General features: G+C 38.8%; 1 protein-coding gene across 1 annotated transcript in view; it reads left to right on the forward strand.

The window, feature by feature from the left end:
- The window catches only part of babam2 (BRISC and BRCA1 A complex member 2), a 79726-nt gene that overhangs the window by 53254 nt on the left and 4206 nt on the right, over nucleotides 1–22266 (forward strand). Inside the window, exons 7-8 of the mRNA XM_015006488.2 lie at nucleotides 3740–3849; nucleotides 19426–19525. Coding sequence (XP_014861974.1) covers nucleotides 3740–3849; nucleotides 19426–19525 — 210 coding nt within the window. The remainder of the gene's footprint in view (nucleotides 1–3739; nucleotides 3850–19425; nucleotides 19526–22266) is intronic.

Consider the following 22266-nt stretch of genomic DNA (forward strand, 5'->3'; position numbering starts at 1 on the left):
CTGATTGTAGCAATTGGAAGCAGTTGACATCTCCTCATACAACTTGCAAGTTCAAAAATCAGATGAACAAAATATTACATAGAAAGTGGCTGATAAAAAAAACAAAAAACTTATGAACAAATAAGACTGCACTGGTGATACAAGAAGGTTTTTAGGTACCGTTGGGTCCTTGATTGGTTCTGTCATATGCTAGATGTCAAAGGCACCTAAAAAATTTAAATGTTGGGTCACCAAGGTGAGTAGCATGTATGGAGCAGTGAAGGTGATGATTTTTGGCCAAGTGTCACTGTGTAGCACTGTGCCAACTATAAAGTATGGTAGTGGCCACATCTTGCTGTGGGTTTGTTTCTCTACCAGCAGTTGTGTTGAATTGCACAAAATAGATGGACTTCCTTCATAAAGTTCCAGGTAAAACTCTCAGTCAGATTTTTAGGTCACCAGTTGCTACCTAGAGGATGTGGATTTCATTTATCTGGCCTGTGAGAGACAAGTGCCCAGAAGATTTCATAATTTCTGAAATATACTGATAAGAGACTTACTTTTTGATAAGTCTCTTATTTGGATTGAATGCAGTGTCACAACTGGCACTCCATTCCATCTTTAGATCTTAGACGTGTTTGTGATAGCTGATTGTTTTTATCTCTCTTAGATAAATGTAGCTGAGAATCGTTTGCTTATCAGTGGAGCTTTATTCAGAAGTACATATTGAAGAAACGGGTAGACAAGCTGACAAAGATTAGCCACTCTATACAACAAAATGTCTCACTTTTTCAATTTATTTTTCAATCTAATTATAAATTTTAATTTTAACTGGATTAAATGTATCCTAAAAGGTTTTTGTTTTTTATAAACCCTGGCTCTTTCCCAGCATTTCCAAGCAAAAGTTGAAGGGTCACATAAAGTGTCCTGCATTGTTAGGACTTCACTAAACAAGAACTGAACTGTTTTTATTCCGCCATTAGAAACCAGAGTCTGACATGACTGACGCTCATAGAGACATATAATTGACTGTGATCTGCTTATCAATGGAGATTTTATTCTGGATGAAATGTTCCGTCCCAAAACCAGAACCCTTTGGGACCTCATCACTAACATTGACATGTAATGTTTACCTGTCGATAAGGATTCAACAGGGCATATCTTTTGCCCAAAGTTTGTATTTACGCTTAAAAAAATGCAGAATATTAAATAAAAACACAAAATATACCACTGAAATTCAGCTGTTGTTTCTCATTTTCTGTTTAGGTATGTGCTGTACAAAAAAAAAAGAAACCTACAAGCAAAAGTTGTAAAAGTAGCTTATTCTGTATTGTCAGACTCCACTGAACAAGAACAACTATTTTTGTCTGCTTAGTTCAGCTTTCTGGACAGCACATTAATTTAGAATGGCATCAGCTTAAAGTTTAAGGGTCTGCCTTTGGATTTGGTTTGTTTGTTTCGCTGATTCAATGTGACTTGTGACAGCTTTTCGCTGTCTTCTGGAACAAGATAAGTCTGAATCACTCCACAAAGAGGCTCGCCCTTCATCAGCGCCTTCGGTCTGACCAAATCGAGGGGCAGCCCCGCCGCTTCCCGTCCAGAGTTGTCCTGTGCCCGTTTCCTGGCCCTCTCACCTTCCTGTTGGTTCTTATCCATCTGTTTACTTTCTTTAAGTCCAAAGAAAGCATCCATTAAATCACCTCTGAAGATGAAACTGGACATGACAGCTACAAACTGGAGCAAACCAATGTTCTCCCAAAGCCCACTCCCTACCCCGGCCACACTTTACCATGCCTGTTCCTATCTGTCCCATATTGTCAGCGAGAGAAGCCCCCAGCGCTGCTGTGAGGCAGAGAGCAGTTCTTGTTTACTGATGCACACTGCACTGATGTGAGCTGATTTCATCAGGCAACACTTTTGGATGCCGTCTTCCTCGGCCTCCCTCGTCTTCTGTCTGTAGACGCTAATGTATCAGCTGTGATGGGGCAGGCTGCATGGCACTCAGCAGAGCTTAAATATCTGGATATTTCTCCATTTTTTTCCCTCTACAAATAATCATTCTGCTAATTAATGCATTTTTTCATTCCACATCTCTTTCACTTGGGGCTCCAACTATTCTTATTGATTTTATCCCCATCTGGTTAATTATCCTTTTCTTTGATTAAACAATCATCAAATTAACTGTTACGAAATTACTTCCAGTCTAGTTCAGGAGGAGATGTTGGGATCAGCAGACCAAAGCGTGTGATTAGTTAATAGTCTTCACAGCAAACTGGTTGCATTGTGGCTCCGTCCATCGTGTATGGTGGTTAGATTTCCTCTCACCAAGGCAAGCAACGATTATAACAAATGGATGAGTTCAAACCATCTGTAAGACATTTGATTAACGCTGCAGAGCCTCTGATGGCAGAGGGAGGCCAGAATAGTACTTGATGTGGAATTGCCCTAATAGCAGTAGCCATGCTCCAGGAAAAAAACATCACAGAAGTAGAAATTACAACCTCAGAGAGACAGATGATGTTCACAGGGAGCAGCTCCGGGTGGCTTCTGCATCCATCTTACAGCCGATTTGATTGGTACTCGCAGTCATAAACTCAGGCTTATGGTGCAGCTGTTGAAGCTAATGCTGCATGAAGCAAAACAGATGTTTCCACTGGTGTCTTTCCTGTTCATTTTTTTGTTTTGGCCATATGAACACACTCTATGCACACTTGTCATCGTATTCCTGTTTTTTACTGCTGGATCCAGTTTACTGTATCTTTCTTTTGGGCTAAGTGGTGACGGTGCTGAAAAGCAGCATAGCAACAGTGGCAGCCTCAGTCCTCCCCTTGCTTCTGCAAATTATGTATTCAGGTGCTGTAAGTATAGGTCACCTGCATTTTAGCTGCTGTCAGATCTCAGGACTCTTGGCACCTAATAAAGGAATGAAATGGGCCGTTTTCAGTCTTGTTTGCTCCACATCTGAGAGAATACAGATGTTCTGTAATACTTTCATGCTTTTATAGAAGTATTGGTGGAAACGTAATGATTCTAATGTGATGCGCTTATTGTTGACACAATAATTACGAAATCCAGGTGATACTTTGCACTTTAGCAATGGACATATTTCTTTGATACGTTGTTATTGCTCTGGTTGAATTTTTGACCTCATGTAGGCTGTGCTATTTGGCCACTGTGGCTTTAGAATATAACAATGTACTATTTTTACAGCATGGTGATGATAGTGTCCTGCTGTGGGGCTGTTATTCTGCCTGTGTTCCTGGTGCAGTTCAGAAAGTAGATGGGAGATAATGAAGTAGAACGACTACATTCAAATTCTTCACCTTAACCTCAAATCAACATCTAGCCTGATAAACCAGACCAAACTGCTGGAATACCATCCCAAACCAAACATTTTCTAGGTGGTGCTTAAAAACTCGGTCAAGGCAATAAACCAACCAGTTTGGACGAGCTTCCCCAATCCTGCCAAGACAGGTTCTCAAATGTCTGGGCAGAATTAGACCAAAAGCTCGTTGATGATTATGAAAAGTATGTGGTTAGGTTCGACATTGAACCAATTAGTGGGGTTGCATGTCTATATATGAATCTGTGCAACCGTTTTGAATCAGACAAAATCCAAAATAGATATGATTTGATTTGCAACGTTGTCAAACGCTGCCCAGCACTAGTGTTCACCAGGCCTCGTTTTCATAACCCAAAATATAATGTTCTGGTTCCAATTCTCCAAATAACATTACTGACCTCTCTTTGTTTTCCTAAGGACACAGCACTGGACCCAGGAGAGGATGTGGCTCTTCTCTCAGTGAGCTTCGAGGATGCTGAAGCTACCCAGGTCTTCCCAAAACTCTACCTCTCGCCAAGCATCGAGCAGTAAGTAAATTCATCCATCCGTCATTTATTTTCATACAGTTCTATCGAGAATTATCTGTTAACTGTGATCACAGTTTAGTTGTCTATCTGATCTAGTTGGTTTAAGATTATCATGCTACATGTTTTCTTCACTTCAAAAGCTGGTAAAGAGAGAGGAAGTCATTCTGTGCTTCTCACTCGTCAGTCCCTCTGGTTTTTAGAATCAAAGCTACGGTGAGCAAGTTGAACATCTTGCATCATATTATGTCGCTGAGGATAATCTCCCGTCTGAACTCATTAGTCACTTTTCCTAAAGACTATAAGTGAAAATGGAAAAAGTGGATGGATGACACAGAGTCTGTGTCAACCAGGGATGACTAGATGTCTGCACACATCTGGGTTGTAAAACATGTCTGTGTTTGCAGGTGGTGGTTTAATACTTTTATAAAAGCTGTTTGCCTGCTGCAGGTGTATCCAAAGTATTTTTTTTTCTCTTGCTACATGTTGTGTATGCATTTGTCTGTTCTCGTTTTATTGCTTTTGTGTGGTAGTCGAGACAGATTTGCGTTTCTATACGTGCATGAACAAGTGTTTTAATGTCCCAAATGAGGGATATGCCTCCATTTTCTGGTTTTATCATGTTTGCATGCTTGCAGCAGTATTCCAGTTTGGCTTTGCTCTCAGCACAGTGTCCTTGTATGGGTAGATGTGTTTTGTGTGTTTGATAGAGAGAGCCAGGTATGGGCCCACTCTTACCTCAGGGCCTCGCGGTCTGGCCGTCCATGCTCGGAATAATCTCAGACTGATGTTTATTTACAAGCACACGCCCCGTCACACCAGGTTAAGATGCTTCTTCTCCCACCACCACTGCTTTTTCTTACTCTCTGTCTGACCCTGTCTTTCATTCTTTTCTACATCCTTGTCTCCACAGTTTCCCTTTTCCATCTAATCTTCCTTTTTATTTCTCCACACTTGTTTGATCTTTTTTTATCTTTTTTACATTGTCGAACCTTTCCAAATATGTAAAAATAAAATTTTATTTTTTATTTATTTTTTTTTTTGTATGAAAGTTACATTCTGCAGCCTTAAGTCTACAGGTGCAACACACAGGCATGAAAAAGGTTCAAATTGGTCTGGAGCAAGATTAATCTACATTTTTCACAAACAGCCCAAGTTGTCTTCTATTTTTTGGGTAATCCAAATTCTATCAAAACTATTCACACTCCTTGAGCATTTTCATATTTTGTCAAGTTAAAACCCCAAACTTAAATGGATTTATTGGAGTGTTATATGATAGACATATGGACTTCCCCTGTCATTCTATCTGTATTTAGAGCCATTTCCTGCCAGGTTTCTAAAGGTTTTCTCCAGGTTTGTCCTATATTTTGCTCCATCCATCTTTCCATCAACTCTGATCAAATTTATTTTCATTGCTGAACAAAAGCATCCTCCCAGCATGATATTACCACTAGAAAGTGTCACCATGGTGATTGTGTGTGTGTTCAGAGGTTGGTTTCGACCTCGCATAGTATTTTTGCACAAAGGCCAAAACTTTCATTTCTTGTGGAAATTTTTTACCCATTAACTGTCACCACAAGAACATTTATATGCAAGTAAATGGGTCCATGTAAACGTGGGTATAATCATTATAGCATCTTCAAGATGCTGTTTCACCAACAAGTTTCTGCAGGAAGAATGTTTAAAAATGTGTCTTCTTTGCAAACGTTATGACAGAGAAAAAGCAGGCATTGTCCATTTTTCAAAAATTCAACGATTCTAAAGCTTTGATCAAGACCAAAAGTGTTGTTTTTTTTTTCTTTTGCTCAATATTCAGCAGTCTGAACTGGATATTTAGCTAATATTCCACTTGTAAAATTGAACAGCTCTTTATTTTTAATGGAGGCAGAGTACACAGAAGAAGTGGCTTTACAGTGTTAAGGGCTCAAGTGCAGAGGGAAGAGCAACAACTAGAGAAGCCAGAATTAAACTCATTAATTTGGGTTCACAGACTCAACATCAATGGCTGCAGAACCAGGATGACAGGTTGATTCATGAGTGAAATCATCTCTTACTGTACTGACACAGCTTTCCCACTTTTAAATTATGTATTTTGCAAACATGTAGAGGAGAATCGGTCCATAATCCAGTAAAGACTTATGAATCTGAGGGAAGAAAGTATCTGACTCTCAAAGACCAACATTACTTGCAACAAACAGTTTGTGTGAAATATTTACTCTCTTAAATACCAAGAATTAGTAATTTTCTTTCTTTTATAAAGTATTTATTCCAGTGAAGAGTTTCTAAACTGACTTCAGTCATGCTGTAACATATACATAAGATCATGGTACACTGTACATAACTTTAAACCACCTTGTAACCACTTTGGCTGTTTGCTAAGGTCATTATTAATTTGGAAGACCCATAACAAACAACCTCCCATCAGGAAGCTGCCACTCCCTTACTCCAGTTATTCCAAGTTTCCCCCTTTTTCCTCTAAATGTAACAGTCAGTAGAATGGCCAAAAAGTTCCAGTTTGGTTTCATCAGACCTTAGGATGAAGATCTTTGTCCTGTTTCTTCTGAAGTAATGGCTTCCTCCTCACTGAGAGACGTTTCACTGTGGATGATGTCAGTATCTTAGCAACTTCATCCAGCATCTTCAATGATCTTTGGCTTTTGCTCTGGGTAAATTTACACATGTTCGACCAAAATATATATTCATCTCTGAGACAGAAAACGTGTCTCCTTCCTGAGCAGTACGATAATTGGACATTCCCATCATGTCTGTACTTGCGTATAATTGTTTGAACAGAGGAATGCAGCTCCTTGAAGCATCTAGAAATTCTTCCCAAGGATGAACCAGACTTGTGCAGCTCTATAAATTCTCTTCCTGATATCTTGGCTGGTTTCTTTTGACTTTCCAATCATGTCTAACAAGATAGTGTGTGAACCCAAGACACATACACAGGTGTGCTTTCAATTAACCTAAATGTGTCAGTTGACCAATCAGAAGTTTCTATACCCAAGACATCATCATCTAGGCTCGCCTTCATATTTTGTAGAGCTAGTAATCATTCTGTATGTAAAACTTCTGATTTTGAAGACATGAATGAATAATCTATTGTGACATTTAACAAACAAAAATACTTTTGGTAATTTTAACTAACCTTAAAAAGAGACATTTGTTCTGATCTCATTAAAAATAGGTTTAAATAAATTATAGTCCAGCATCACCTCCATATACATTTGATACAGTAGCATTCAGAATTTATTTTGCAGTGAAACTAATAATATTATTTCCATGCTATGTTATGCAGATGTTTTGTCTGCACTGATGAAGATTGACCCACCTGAGCACAATGAATTATTGAAGTGGAAACAAAGCTATCTGACCTATTGTCTAAATAACAAATCTTGTAATAGCTCATTCACCCATTCATGTTTTTAGATACATGAATGTCCTTGGCAAAATACAGTGGCAATGAAAAACTAAATCTAGCCTTATATTCACCTTACAGCATGTATAACTATAGAAGATGTCAACAGGCGGTGCTTTATCTTTGAGTTTATTTTCAAAATTTAAATAAATGTCCTTTTAAAGGTAATGGGTCTTTTAATTAAGACCCATTATGTAACATTTCATGCATGGCACTGATGTGGTATCATTGGTTACTCTATTATTTAATAGAGTAATCACCTGCATTTCCAGTGTTATTACTTAGGTGTTTCATTTCCAAAACGTAACTGCATTCAGTAGTTTAGGTGTACAGCTTTTCTAAATCACCTTTGTTATCTCGACACTATTCCTGCTTCATAAATTTAATTTAAAAGGTTTTACAAAATCTTCTCATGTGCTTAAACTTAAAAATATGTAGTATGTGTGTGCGTGTTTTTTTTTTTTTTTTTTTTTTTGGTAATGTAACATTTACACTTTAATACAAGAGAAAAACATAAATGACTCCCAATCACACACACGCACACACACACACACACACACAAAGCTGATTCTCCTCTTCATTATGATGACATGAACAGGACCTTATCCGCATGCAGTAGCTAATTACACGGCACAAAAGGTCACCTACCTACTGACTGTCCCACATAATCCTCAATTATTTCAGGTCGCGCACATGCAGGAATAAAGCCAAGCCACATTATGATGTCTTAGACATATCTGTCTGCCTTTTCTCCATCTTTTGACCAATTGATTTGCTTGCTTTTAAGAGGCGTAACACAGGTTGAATGGACATGTCGATTGATGAGGCTATCGTGAAGAGCCGTATTAAAATGACAGAAAACGTATGCATATGGGCATTAGTGACCAGACCGACGCCGTTTCAGCGGCGTTGGAGTCTGTACTCTGCCAGCATCATGCAGAGAGCAGACCGAGGGAGGCTGAAGGCGGCAGAGAGTGGGGAGCTATAAGGGGTGGTTGCCGGCGGAGCAGCGGGGGGTTGGATAAAGGAGGAGAGGAAACGAACCCTCTCAGAAACATCACAAAATGCAGGGGCTTAAGAGCGCTTCATTGAGCCAAGCTCCCATTTTCCCAACCCTCTCCTCCTGCTTAATGTTGCCTCTTTGTCTCGTGATATTTGCACATATGCATATCAAGGCCATCCATGAATATGCTCTGCTACATGTTTTTGTGCACCTTTTTTGTCAGCTGTGTGGGAGTGTGTTAATTCATGACCCAGGGCAAAAAAATAAAAAATATGAAGTCGTATTCACCGTTGTTTGAAGACCGCAACGTATTTGTGAGTCTTGGTATCAGTGTTGCATCCATTGAGGGCGCTTCTTTATTTAGCATACAGATATTTGTATTTATGCAGATGTGTAACCCTGTTAGCTTCCCTCCGCGTCCCCGCTGACCCTTGTTAGTCTTTGCTCCTGTGTAGCTGCCCATTATCTCTGCATTGGCTCCACTGAAGAGGAAAACTCATTTGCTGCAGCGCGCCTGCACACGTCTGTGTTTTTCTAGCAAAGCATTTGATCGACGTTCAAGAGGCTCGGCGTCGATTCCAGTTATCACAAATGTTCGCAGTATCTCATGAAGCCAAGAGGGAAGAAAAAAAAATTGCATCAAAACAGATTTGGAAAATGTTTAAATCAATCCGCATTTCCATCAAGTTGTGACTGTAACAAGTGACAGATTCACAGACTGTCTCAGCTTTGGTGTTTGTGCAGGGTGTCATATCAGCTACATCTACTCGGCATTAAAATGTTCGGAGCTGCTTCGTTTTTGCAATTTTTCTGTCAGTCTGTATTTGTGTACAGAGTCTCCCAGATGTGTTTGTCCCTTGAACCTTTCCACATTTTGCGACATTACAACCACAAACTGCGTTGTATTTTTTTGGGAATAGACAAACACTTAATAATAGTGCATGATTTACAAATGTTTTTTATGAATTAAAAAAATTCTAATGTGTCTCATGCTTTCCTATATAGTCCTGCCCGAGTCTATAGTTTGTATGGTTGTATTGTTGAAGTTGGGCTTTACTACCTACTCCTTTACTTAGACTTGAATAAGTAGGTTAACACACCTACCCTCTGTACTGTATGTATTGTAGACACGTTAAAAACACGCCACAGAAAGCCTGATCCGATCCTCAGCCATATCATTTTGGGCAACCCAGCCATAATTTCAGTGCGTCTGGCTATTGAACTAAACTCAAGGAAACATCCATTACATACATCATGCTCGTTTGTGGCTCTTAACAGGTCAAGCTTTTGTTCCCTTTGCAAAAGACTAAAACTTTATCTGAGATTGTTAAAACAGAATCAAGCATGCTATGCATGCACAAGGAAATGCATTTGGACTAACATTGTATGTACTTGCTGATCAAGAAGACCAATGATGCAAAAAAACAAAGTGTGATCAGAAATATCTACTTTATAAAAATACTTGAGACTGAAAGTGAAGTGTAATATAGATGACAGTCTTTACCAATGTATTTAAGTTTCTCTTTCTAAAAAGTTTTCTTTTTTCATTCTTCAAACTTGAGAATTAAACAGCTTATATATATATATATATATATATATATATATATATATATATATATATACATATATGGAAAATATTCCAACATTATTTTTCTTTAAGGATCTATAAAATACTATCCAGTCCGAGTCTTGTATGGTTATCCATCACTTAGCTTGATCTTTTTAAGTTTTTAACTCCTGTCTCCTCGGTCGTATGTCTCTCCACCCCCGTCCGCGCCCCTCTTGTTTTCCACATGCATTGCCGCTCGTCTCCTCTCCCTCCGTCTTCCTCTATGCCTCCATCATTCTCTCTCTCTCTCTCTCCTCTGCTGATCCCTCTGGCTGATCCTCAAAGGGAAACTGAGCGAGTGAGTGGGACTTAAAAGAGAGGAAAGCGCTGTGCTCTCACCAGCAAGGTCGTCCCTCGCTCGACTGAAACGCAGCGCGGAGAAAAAAAAAACAGCATTCATTTTCTCTTCACTTACACCTCTCTACTTTTTTTTTCCCTTCCATCACTCCTGAGTTGTTTGATATCTCACTTTTTCTGTCTTTCAGCAGGGGCTTGGATCTAAGCGCGCTGAACGCACACTAGTAAGCCCCCTGAGCTACAGTGTTATACCTCCTTTCCTATTCCCTCTTCCTCTCTTTTTCCTGTTTTTTCTGCTGTTTTTCCTCCGTCTGTCTTCAAACGCAACATCACTCTAATGTTTTCAGCCCCTTCAGAGCGACAAGGGGGAAAAAAACACGTTGAAGTACCCCAACAAACACCCACGTTTTCACCGATAACATTGAGCATACGAGCACCATTGCACAGCCCTCTGATTTATTTGCTTCTCCTTCTGTAGAAATCATTGATTATTTGAAGTGCAACACCTCCCAACCTGTCATTTTACGGGTTTAAAAAAATGCACCTGCTTAAGATTCAGTGTTCATTGGTTATATAATATTTTACGCGACGTCTGGAAGAAAATGTACTGTGAAACGGATGGTGTTACACTCATTTAAAGTAGCTGTTAAATTCATGTAGACATTTAGAGAGCATAAATAATTTAAGCTTTGATGCAAAGTTGTTGCCAGGTTAAATCAGGTCTTTAATAGATTTTGTTGGGATGGAGGTTGTGGTATAAAATATGGGCTTCATGCGTCCCAGTGGGATGAAAAAGTAATCAGAAAGGGCAATAGTGCTGTCAAAAGGATCAGCCGGGTCATGTGGGAGTGTGTTGCATTTTTACCAGTCTGGTCAACAATCTCAAATGCACTGCTAAACAAATACTGCAGACAAAAAAAAAAGTTCCATAAATATGTATTCATCATTTTTTGCCAATATTTCAGTAGATATGACTGCAATATAAATATGCAACAGCAAGCAAGCTCAGTTTTATTTCTGAGAAACAACTGTTTGCTTAAATGAAGGTATTCTTTCTTTTCTGGTTTCACAAAGTGACTATGAAGTGTCACGTGGACCAAACCATCTTGGTACAGACATCAAAGGCCGGTACCAGCAAGGTTCACCTGTTTCATTTCACGTTTGTCTTACATTTTCAGTGATATACATTTTTTTAAGCGAAGCTTTATTTACTGCTGTTTCACACAACCAAGTATATTTAGTAGAGTAGTTATGTGCACTTATTTTATTTTTTTAACATTCACAGTCTAAAGAGTCTCTTATGCGAACAATAAGCAGATCCAGTGTCCTGAATCAAACTTACACGCAAGTAAGTCATCATACATGAAGCGACAGGGCAGATTGACGTGCCTTGGTTTTCCTCTGTTTTTACTACATGTTTATTGATGATGATATAAAAGAATGATGTTTAGAATATTAAAAAAAAAAACTGAGTTGACTGCTTGCATATTTTTAAACAGGCTCCAGCCATCTTCACCTAGCTACCAATGCCAGATAACCCATAATATATATTTTTTTTAATTCTTGAAGATCACACCTGCTAACATAATTCGAGGTATTTCACACCAAAGTGGATCTTTGTGCAGTTTGTGTAAAACATAAACAGTCTTTGACATTCTCGGTTAATTTGCTGTTAACATACTGTCCTAATGTGGAAAAGTAACCCTACGCTCCATGTTAAATTATCCGTTAATAACAATTAACCTTTTTTTTTTCAGAAAGTAGAGTTCAATTTTATTTTCCACACACTGATTACTTTTTGATCCGAAGACATGTTAAATCACTTAAATGAATGGCGTCAAACTTTTTGCCACGCCGACCAACATCGCAAAGTTAGATGTACTTGTGGGGCACAAAAGTGAGGGTATTCATGAAAATGTACTCATTTATTTCTCTGTGATTTCTTTTCTTTTCTTTTTTTTACTTTTACATGCTCAACGCTTATCAAAATAAAAAGGCTCTCATACTTCTGCCTTGTTAAAACAAACAGGTATATAATTTCTGAAATTTTAGATTCAATTATTTTAGGCTATTTACAGAAACAAGAACAAGAGTTGAGTTCAAACATCTTCGCTGCAACGTTTGAACTACCTGTGCTGATCAAATATTTATCATCTTTGTACTACAGTCAGGGGTTTTGCAGAAATCATCTCGAGGGCCACAAATGGCCCCTGACCCACACTTTCGACACCATCCATTTGTTTTCTGTACACACTTGTCCCTAGTGGGGTTGGGAGGGGTCCTGGTGCCTGTCTCCAGCGAATGTTTTGGGCAAGAGGCGGGGTACACCCTGGACAGGTCGCCAGTCTGTCACACACTTTGGATACGCCTGACTTAAATAGAATCTGTCTGACAACTTGAATTATGTTAAACGATGTTGAAAAGCAACACTTCATACCTCAATCTAAAGAAGTCTTCGAAATTATGTACAAAAGTGGATCTTTTTGTGTGCAGAACTAACTAGTGTGACGGTCAGGAGTTGGACAGTGTGCTGTAGTTGATGGAACCATGAAATCTTGAATAAAAATGCCCAGTTTTCAATTTGGAAACTTTAAACTTCACTTTGGGACAGTGTTCAACAGAAACAGCAAAACTAAGCTTTGGTAACTATTTCTGGTGAAGGCAAGAGAATTAATGAAAAAAATAAATGCAACCGCTTTGAGAAATTTCTCCAACAATTGGTTCCACTCGTGATGTATCTGTGTGAAGGGAATGTCCCCTGGAGCAGATACCTGCAGCAATAAAAGTCCTCATTAGCACGGCTCATTGAGGCTGCACCTGTGATAATGCAAGATTAGAGGAAGTAATGAGTTAGTGTCGCTACAGCTTGCCATCAGAATCCCATTGGTTATTTTCAGCTCTGGACTCCTCATAAAGAAGCACTTATCTTCTAAGACATTGATTTCTGGCTAATTTTTAGCCTCCCTCTCTGAGCATTTTTTTTGTTTGTTTTTGTTTTATTTGGCCGGACTTGAACCTCTTTTCATTTAATTTTTTATTATTTTTTGTTTTACACTCACATCTCGTTTACCTGATTTTCCCAAGCCCATGAGACGAGTCAGATACATCTCTCCTTCCCCCAGAAAACCTGCTGCATTGCATAAAAGAATCGAGTGGGCACCGTCTCTGCCCCCAAACCAGATTTAGGAGCCCAGAAAAATCAACACAGAGAGACAGTTTTAGGCTGCAGTGGACTAATGTTTGTGTATCTGCATTTGCCTGTAGGTGTTTCTGTGTGTGTCAGTTTCTGTGTGTCCACACATGCTTTACCCTGAGCGTGCGTACGTGCACGTCGGCTTGTGTGGGTGTACACTTTGTTTGCGCGTGTCCTCTCTCCAGGGTTGGTAGAGGTGTGTTATTGACTTTGAAAGTCTCTGAATTTCAATCAGATTATTTTTTTTCAAGGTTTTATGAACATCTTGTCACAGTCAGAAATTGTCAGTCTGATAAAATAAATTCTCCACCAGCTGGGGAAGCACTCTTGACAGTCTGAGATGTCAGTGCAGACGGCTGGCTCTCCCCCACTCCAGCACAGGCTGCTGCCTCCTTCCTGTCTCCTTGAAGATTCCTACTTTGCATGTTTCTCTGAAGGAAACTTTCAGATGTTGCTTTGTTATGAAAAGCAGAGTTTCTTCATCTCAGAACCTTTCCTAAGTCGTTAAATATGGACAGAGTTTTTTCCTGCTTTGAGAAAGTAAAATGTTTGCGCCACACAGCTGATTGTGAAAAAAGATCCAAGCTCTTGTACTTTCTCATAGATCTTGCACGAACTTGGTGTCTGTAGAGATTAGTTTGGATACGTTATGAAGCAATTGTAAAACTGATCTTTCTGTATCAAAAACTTTTTTCTATCCTTCCAAATTTAGATTGGTTTTGATCAAATAAACTTTTAGTTTAATACTTAGAATGGCTTTCTCAAGTTAATATGAAAAAACTTTGTCTAGATTTGAAATTTTCCAAGATCAGACATATATCAGACATAACTCCGGGGTGTACTCTGCCTCTTGTCCAATGACCGATGGCGATAGGCACCTGCCCTTCTGCAACCCTGCATGGATATACGATAGGTGGATGTACATATTTAGAATTACACATTCACATTTGCTTACAATTATAAAACTTCTAAAAAGACTACATGTTTAGAGTTCTTCTGTCTTTCTCCAGGTCTCAGAAGGTTCTACTTCCACTCTAAAAGTGGTGCTTCAAGCATTTCATAATCTGATTCTGTCCCAATGGTTGATATAGGGAGATTTGCATAATTTCATTACTGTCAGAGGAGAGGTCACCGAGTTCTGTTGCCAAAGGCCAAAGGTCTCTTCATCCCTTCTCAGACGAACCGCACAATGCTATTTTGTCCAGAGAGTCTTCATCGAGACTCGTCTTGCCTTCCAGGCTTTTGGAAATAATGAAGGCAATCAAAATGGAAATGTTCTGCTTTTGAAGCTACATTTGAATCGCCAAACAGTTCATCTTGGCCTCATCTTTCACTTTCATCATGAATCACAGCTGCCCTCCTTCCTTTGGAGCCTTTATCTTTTTCCCACGCTGCTACACACACTCCTCCAATTCTCGCTCACAACACGCACAAAACACACACATAAACAAACAAACCGAGCTTCGTCACCATTCACCTGAGTCACACAGGATAATCTCTCCATTTGATGAAGTCACAGGCAGCCCCATCACTGTACTGCATGAGACTCTGCGTGTTTACGTGTACACAGTCTCCTGTAAATATGTCATGCAGTGGGTTGGATCGCTCAGAGGGTTCGACTCAGGCAGCATGTCTGCACGATGACTCCAACATGTGTGGGTAGTGCTGAGAGTGGTGTCACCAGTGGAGACGGCAGCGGAGACACTTCAGGGTGCCACTTGGGAGAGTTAAACACCATTATGTCTTGATTCTGAGTCCACCCACAGGAGGTTCAGTTTAAAACATTTACTGAGTCTGAGAACACCTCTTTGTAAGTAATACAGTGCTTTCTCATGACCGGCATGCTCATTGTTGCCCATGTTTTGGTAACTAAACCAGGGATAATCGGGTGTTTGTCAGGTCTTTACCCTGATGTATTACACTCATTGTTTAACAAGGACTAGCCTGTGCCCTGAAAGCTTGTAAAACCTGACAGCAATTGCTACCAGGAAGGAAATACAGGGATTGCTCTAGTTAGTTTTACTTGGTAGGTAACGCCTATTGGTTTAAGTGTTTTTGGCCAAATGTTGCCTATTTCCAGGATGCACCTAAAAGGTCAATGTCCACGTGGCATGGACAGAGTGCCACGGTATGCATACCCGAACAGCCCCTGCAAAGCGCTGGCTCCGGTGATTAGGCCCAGGTACAGCATCTGTGACTAATGATGAATGTGTACTACTGTTTTATGCTGTAGAAATGTTGTAAACACTGAGAGGAATTAATGAGGATGAAAGCAGAGACATGTGGACAGGTACACTTTGAATTGCCTTGTTGCTGAAAATGTGCTATATAAATAAAATTACCTTACCTTACCTTACAAAGTGACATTGAGAAATAAAATAATAAGAAATAAACAGAACTGACAAAGAGCTTTGGCTGTGTGGTGGCTCTGATGGTCGCTTGCAGCAAAAAGGCTTGTTTTGCATGCAGCATGTTCTTCCCATGCATGCGTTGGTTCTCACTGGGTACCCCAGCTTCCTCCAACAGTCTTGAAGAGACGACTGTTAGTTTAATTGGTTTCTCTAAATTGTTCGTGTGTGTGTGTGTGTTCATGGTTGTTTGCCTGGGAAACCCCACATTTTGACCAATGACCTCTGGAGATAGGAACCAGAGACCCCACCAAGCACAAGCGGGTAAAAAGGATGGATGGATGCATGGATTGACGGACAGATGGGCAAAAAACATCATTCAATTCTGTTCTTATCAGGTTTATGGTTTTTTTTTCAATCATATATGGTGAAATGTTTATATATTTTCTTGATAAAAATGTAAAATATTGAGTGCATTTCTTGATGCTCAACTTCTGCATCCATAGAACAAACGCAAGAAATATTTAACTTTTTTTACAAAATAAAAATAGAAAAAAAGAATTCAAAATAAGGTAAAAAAAAAATGTCTGAGAAAAATTCAAATGTTGGTCATTTTAAAAGTTATCAAACCTATTGATTATGTTTTGAGTCTAATCTTGTATCACAAGTAACTCCCTGAAACACAAGGCCTTATTTCCCATACAAACCTGTTTTAAATAGATGATAAAAAGATTATATATTTGTGCAGTTTTTACTCAAAAGTCTATGTGGTGTAAAAAAAAAAAAAATCTATATTTGTCACTTTTTACCATGAGTTGACAAAGAAAAGCTCATGCAGTCAAAATAAAAGTGATTGGACTTTTATTTTGAAAGTGCAGTCACTCTCAAAATAAAAGTCGAATTTTCACCATAAAATGTATTTGGGTTTGCTAGTGACGGCTGCGGGCCAGTCTGGAACATTTAATGGACTAAAAGGCCCTCTTGTTGTAAAAGTCTGTTATAAACCAATAAATCTCTCAGCATTTTACCCTAATTCTGAAAACCACATTGAAAACAACTAATAAAACTTTAAGAAACATGAAACCTGTTAAAGACTAAATCAAAACCTCATGGTAAAAGGAATTCAGCTTGAGTTGGGCTTGAAAAGTTACAATTTCTGATTCCAGATTTTGTTTTTGTTAAATGGTGTGAAGTAGTGATCGGGTTTGCATCTGAGCCCCATTTATCCATCTGTTTTTTATTTTTGTTAGTTAGAACTAAAGCTAAATATGAAGGGTCTGACTAATCGGATGGAAATGGTCTACACAAATACAGAAGTTTTGGAGAAGTGAAGGTTAAACCCAACGTCTAATCTTCCGCCTTCACATATTTGCTAATGTTAAAGCAATGAATTTCAGCGTGCATCACATTTGATCTGATAGTTTCCAATGACACAAATGAATGACGAACGCACAGCCAACTATTCTGTAGCTCTGTCCGCATTTCCATCTGAATGATGTGCAGCTATTCTTAGATCTGTGGGAGGATAGATGGGCATCATTTAGGTTTTCATTTTCAAAAGCTTTTCTCCTAGTGGCTCTGAGCTATTTTCAATCGACCATTTGTTGGTGCACAGGCTAATGCTAATTATGTGCACAAAGCCTACTGTAAATGGTAGCTTTGGAGTTCTTGAGAAAAGGATTTTGACAATGAAAACATCTTCATGACATGGCCTGCTTGTCTTTGAATAGAGAGCCTTGTTAATATTCAGCTGCGCACTATTTTATGTTGCTGTTATTTCCATTTGCAGACTTTCGCTTGAAACTAATTTCTTTGTTCTGATTCCACCTGATGGGCTGAGTTTCTTCCTGTTGACCTTGTTTGACATCAATAAGGCATTTTTTTTTCCCCTTTCCATGTAAACAGCCGTGGATTTGACTCATGGCAGCAAGGTGGAGCACGTGGGAGGAGCAACACCTTTCTCATAACTCCCCTTGCATTTCTTTGGAATCGTCTTATGCAACTACTTTTGTATATTTGTCACCGTAGAAGCGAGAAACTTTTTCCTACATGTTGGGAAGAATTTTATGACCATGGTTAGTCCTGTGATTGCATTAGCAGGCTGTTGCAACTTTTTTTTTTTTTTACAGTCACCATTTTATGTGCTTCTGCATTTGCCATCTCTAAACTTTGGCAAGAATATTGCATAATTCATGCAGATTTTATTCCCTTTTATCAACTCAGAAGATGGCCAGAAATGAAGGGTGAATGACAACCCAGAATTGTTTATGTTGGATTTGTCTTTTTAAATGACATACTAGATAGATACGACATTCAGAAACATGGGTTGTTTCATTCTTGGTCCGTTTCTCCTGTAGTGTATAGCTAACACTGAAATTAGTTGTTTTTTTTTGCAGTATTAGTTTGTAAGACGGAGATGGCATGGTAGATAATTGAAATAAATAGTTTGAGATCGATGATAAACTTTAGGAAAAAATTTTTATGTATAACATATTTCTCTAAACCACCAGACTTTCTTGTAATATTTTTATTTTAATATTGACTTTTAGATCCTTTTCAGGCCAGTTTCTAAAGTATGACAGCATAGAAAATGTTAAATGGACAACTGAAGGACCAAAGAAGAAACCTCTGGCTTTAAAAGCTGCTTCTAGCAGATGAGCAGTATCTACAATCTTGCCTTTAAAAAAAGAGTTCAAACTGCAAAGAGACCAGACGCTGAACCTGAGACGTCTCCCCGTCTCCTCGGGTTAGCAAGGTTTCTGTACACGCTGGAAAAGTATAAGATATGAAGTGCTTTCCATGTCTAGAAAGATATGGAAAAGAATGCAGATTACATTCTGTTGAGTTGTATATTCAAACTTCATTTCATATTCCGTTGTATAAATAATTCATCCATCCATATCATCCATTAATCTGTAATGTTGTGTGTATTTTTTTGCCTCCATTATTCATGAATTACAGTAACGTTTATATATTTATGCTCCAGAGTCCTATGGAAAAGCAGCAAAATTCCAAAGAAAAACTTTAATAAACTGACAAAAAAACTCTTACACCGCATATGTCTATACATAAATAGAGGCTTCACCCTATGGTTTCAACAGATGAAACTATTTCTAATCCTTCTGTGACTTCCCTGCTGTCATGAAGACTGAAATAAAAATAGAAATCTGTGGAAGAACCCCTCCCACCGCTCTCTATTTGTCTTTAAATGAGCATTTAAAGCAGTTTCCTGAGACCTTTAACTCGTCCTCGGGGTATTCCCTCAGTTTTTGCCCCAGATCAGAAAGAAACGAGGGAGTCGCTTAGGCACTGGGTTAGTCACCGGAGAGCTGCAGCAGCAGATTTCCAGATTAAATAAGCATGCGCTAATCACTAATGGAGCTGTGCTCCAGGATTAAATCAGAGGGACGTCAAAATAATAACTGAAGGAGAATGAAGAGAATGCCACAGGCTTGACTTGCTCTTTTTTAAATTGTAATTCCTCAGTTTCAGGTAGACTGCAGAAAATGTTAACGTGCTTCATTTTGGGATTTGTTGTGCTGCGCAGTGAACGCTCACTCGCATAAAGTCAGGCACAGTCACGCATGGTCTCGAATTGCTCCTAGAGCCACAAATACCTCTAAAAATAGACCCGGCATTATACATGATATTTAACATAAAGCAAAAATGAGAGCGACTGCTAACTGTTGCTTCTGTTTCCTCCTTCATCAGTGCTCTGGGAGGCTCCTCGGCACTTCACATCCCAGCGTTCCCCAGCGGAGGATGCCTAATTGATTACGTCCCTCAAGTGTGCCAGTTACTTACCAACAAGGTAAAATATGTGCTGCTGCTGATGTCCTTTGCACGGGCACGGGGACCCTTGATGTGACTGCTTTCAGGTGTATAAATCAGTAATTGCATATGTGGTGCAACATCTACTGAAAGGTGTGTGCGTGCATGTGTGAGTGTGTTCGTTCATGCATGTGTGCCGGGCCGATGCAACGTGGGCGTACTGGCCAGCCTCCATAGGCTGTCTGAGTGCTCTTTGGCCTCCACAGGTTGACAAGCAGATATGCAGCATGAACGCGGTGTAATGCCATTTCCTTCGAGGCAAAATGCCCATCCCCCCCTCCCTCCAACCCTCTCACACACATATTCTCCATCTCTTCCTGTTCATGTTACAGTCTGACCAGCAGGAGCAAGAGGAAAAAGATGCATCTGACTGCCTTCTGGTTTTTCAAGTCAGAGCCGCTCCCTTTAAAGAAAAAAAAAAAAAGACGAGTTCTGTTCAGAACGTCTCGGCCTCTATTTAAAAAGAACAAGCACAAAATGTTCAGTTCAAAACACCTTAACGACATGACTCAATTGGTTTCAGATCTGCTGTCTTGAAGTGGTTTAGCTGGATCATTCTGAACCTACAAATGAACAGTTCAGCAGAGAACATCTTAATTCCCAGACCGCTGAAAATTTAACAACATCCAAACAAAGCAGGAAAATAAATAATGAAGCTTGAATGGGAAATTCAATTTGTCTCTTTTTTTTTTTCTTTTTTTTTTGAGAAACCAAACATTTTTAAGAATTTCTGATTGCAGGTTTTCAGGCTCAGTTTTCTGTTTTGCTTCTTCTCAAATGTGCACCGTGTATGTCATCCGACACACTTCAGATTTCACCTCTTCTGGTATTCAGCCAAAGTTTATCGTCTTCGCGTTTTGTTAACTACATATGTGCCGTTTCTGCTTCAGCGAGGCCTCTGTAGTCCTGATGGGTAGCTCAAACCATTTCGAGTTGACAATATTAATATGTTCTTTTTTTTTTATGTGGATTTCAGAAGACTGTAAAGCATCATGCAAGACTCCAATTTCCCATGAACTTGACTCAAAGTACTCCCTAATTGTGAAAAGGAAAGCAACTGATGCAAAGGTTTCAACATCTTTTACAAATAAAAATCTTCAAAGTGTGGCATGCATGTGTATTCAGCTCCTTTGATACCTCTAATTAGAATCCAGTGTACCCAGAAAAACTCACCCAATTACCAAATAGTGACCAGATGTGTGTACTATAATGTCAGTAACATGTATCAGTCCATGGTAACTCTGGAGGAGCTGCAAAGGCAATTATCAGAGGTGAACTCCTCGAATCTAGCCTTTAAGAAGGAGCGGGTAGAAAGCTGTCGTTTGATGCAATGAATCGTGTTTGGAGTTTGCTGCAAGCCTTGTAGGAGACACAGCAAACGTATGGAAGAAGGTGCTTTGGTCAGAGCACCTTGAGTTGAACATGTTGGCCTGAAAAATTAACACTGGACAATAAAATTGATCTTACCTCACTTTAGATTTGATTTAAAAAAAAACCTGAATGTAAATACTAGAAATACTTGGATAAAATATGTCAGAGGCTTAAAAAGTGTTTAACTTTTTAACCTTCTTCGGGACAATGACCAATGATGAATTCAGCCAGAGATAAAATGGAATGGTTTCTATCAAATTATGTTCAATGGTCTAATCAAAGTCTAGACCTTAATTCAATTTAGGATCTGTGGAAAGACCTGCACAATTATTTTCACAAGATTAGTATTATAATCTTCATGTTTGTAAACAAATATTTATTTATTTGTTGTTTTAATTAAAAAAAAACCTGAAGAAAAAACAAATTCCATTTTTCATAAAAAAAAATAAAAAAAAACTTACAATGTTCATACTACTCCACCGCACTTACATTCTGTAAACAAAATAATAGATTCATGTACAGAGGAAAAATAAGTATTGGACACATCAACGTTTTTCTTTGCTAACTATATTTAACTGGAGCAACTGTCAATTTAATCCTCCCACAAAAAAATCTAAACAATTTACTTTGCAAATGAAATTATGCGTAGCTCATGAAAAACAACTCCATAAATTTGTTCAATACTTATTGTGTTATTTCATTGCTTTTACACAAATTAATTTGTGGACCAATTTGTATTGTTTTCTTTGCATGTCTGGAATGTGTCAACTTCTCAGAGATACTTCCAAAATAAGAGATGTGACTCAAAGTTATAATAACTTCCAATTTGCTTGTTAAAAATGAACCAGAAGCAGAATTAAGCTGAGTAAATGTTTGGTTTGACCGACTGTCATCTCTGCCCTCCAAGTTAATGGCGGTGCTGCAACATGGCACAACATATGGATCGTCAGGATGATTAATCCATATAGCCACTTCCTAACCGTACACAAAGAAAAGAGCAACAAGCATTGCTGGCACTCATCTTCGAATATTATGACTCATTTGTGACTCATAATATTTCTAATATTTGAATCTTATCCTTGAAATGAATCATCTTGTCACAGAACGACTGTTGGTAAGTTTTACCCGTAAAGATAAAATAGTATTCCTTTTTTTCTTTTAAGTTAACAAATCTATGCAGAGTTACGCTATCGTAGCCTGCTGACAAAAGATGCTCCTTTGTTTGCATCTTATCTGCAGCACAAATCATTTCATGTCTTCAATTGAGTTTTGGTTGCTGCTTTAGAAGCGCAGAAGCAACTTCTGTTAATTTGGAAAAGACTCCTGAGTGTTTGGTGGAAGAATACAGAC

Source organism: Poecilia mexicana, unplaced genomic scaffold (genome assembly GCF_051168715.1).
Source record: "Poecilia mexicana isolate PSO_F unplaced genomic scaffold, ASM5116871v1 scaffold_22, whole genome shotgun sequence".
NCBI lineage: Eukaryota > Metazoa > Chordata > Actinopteri > Cyprinodontiformes > Poeciliidae > Poecilia > Poecilia mexicana.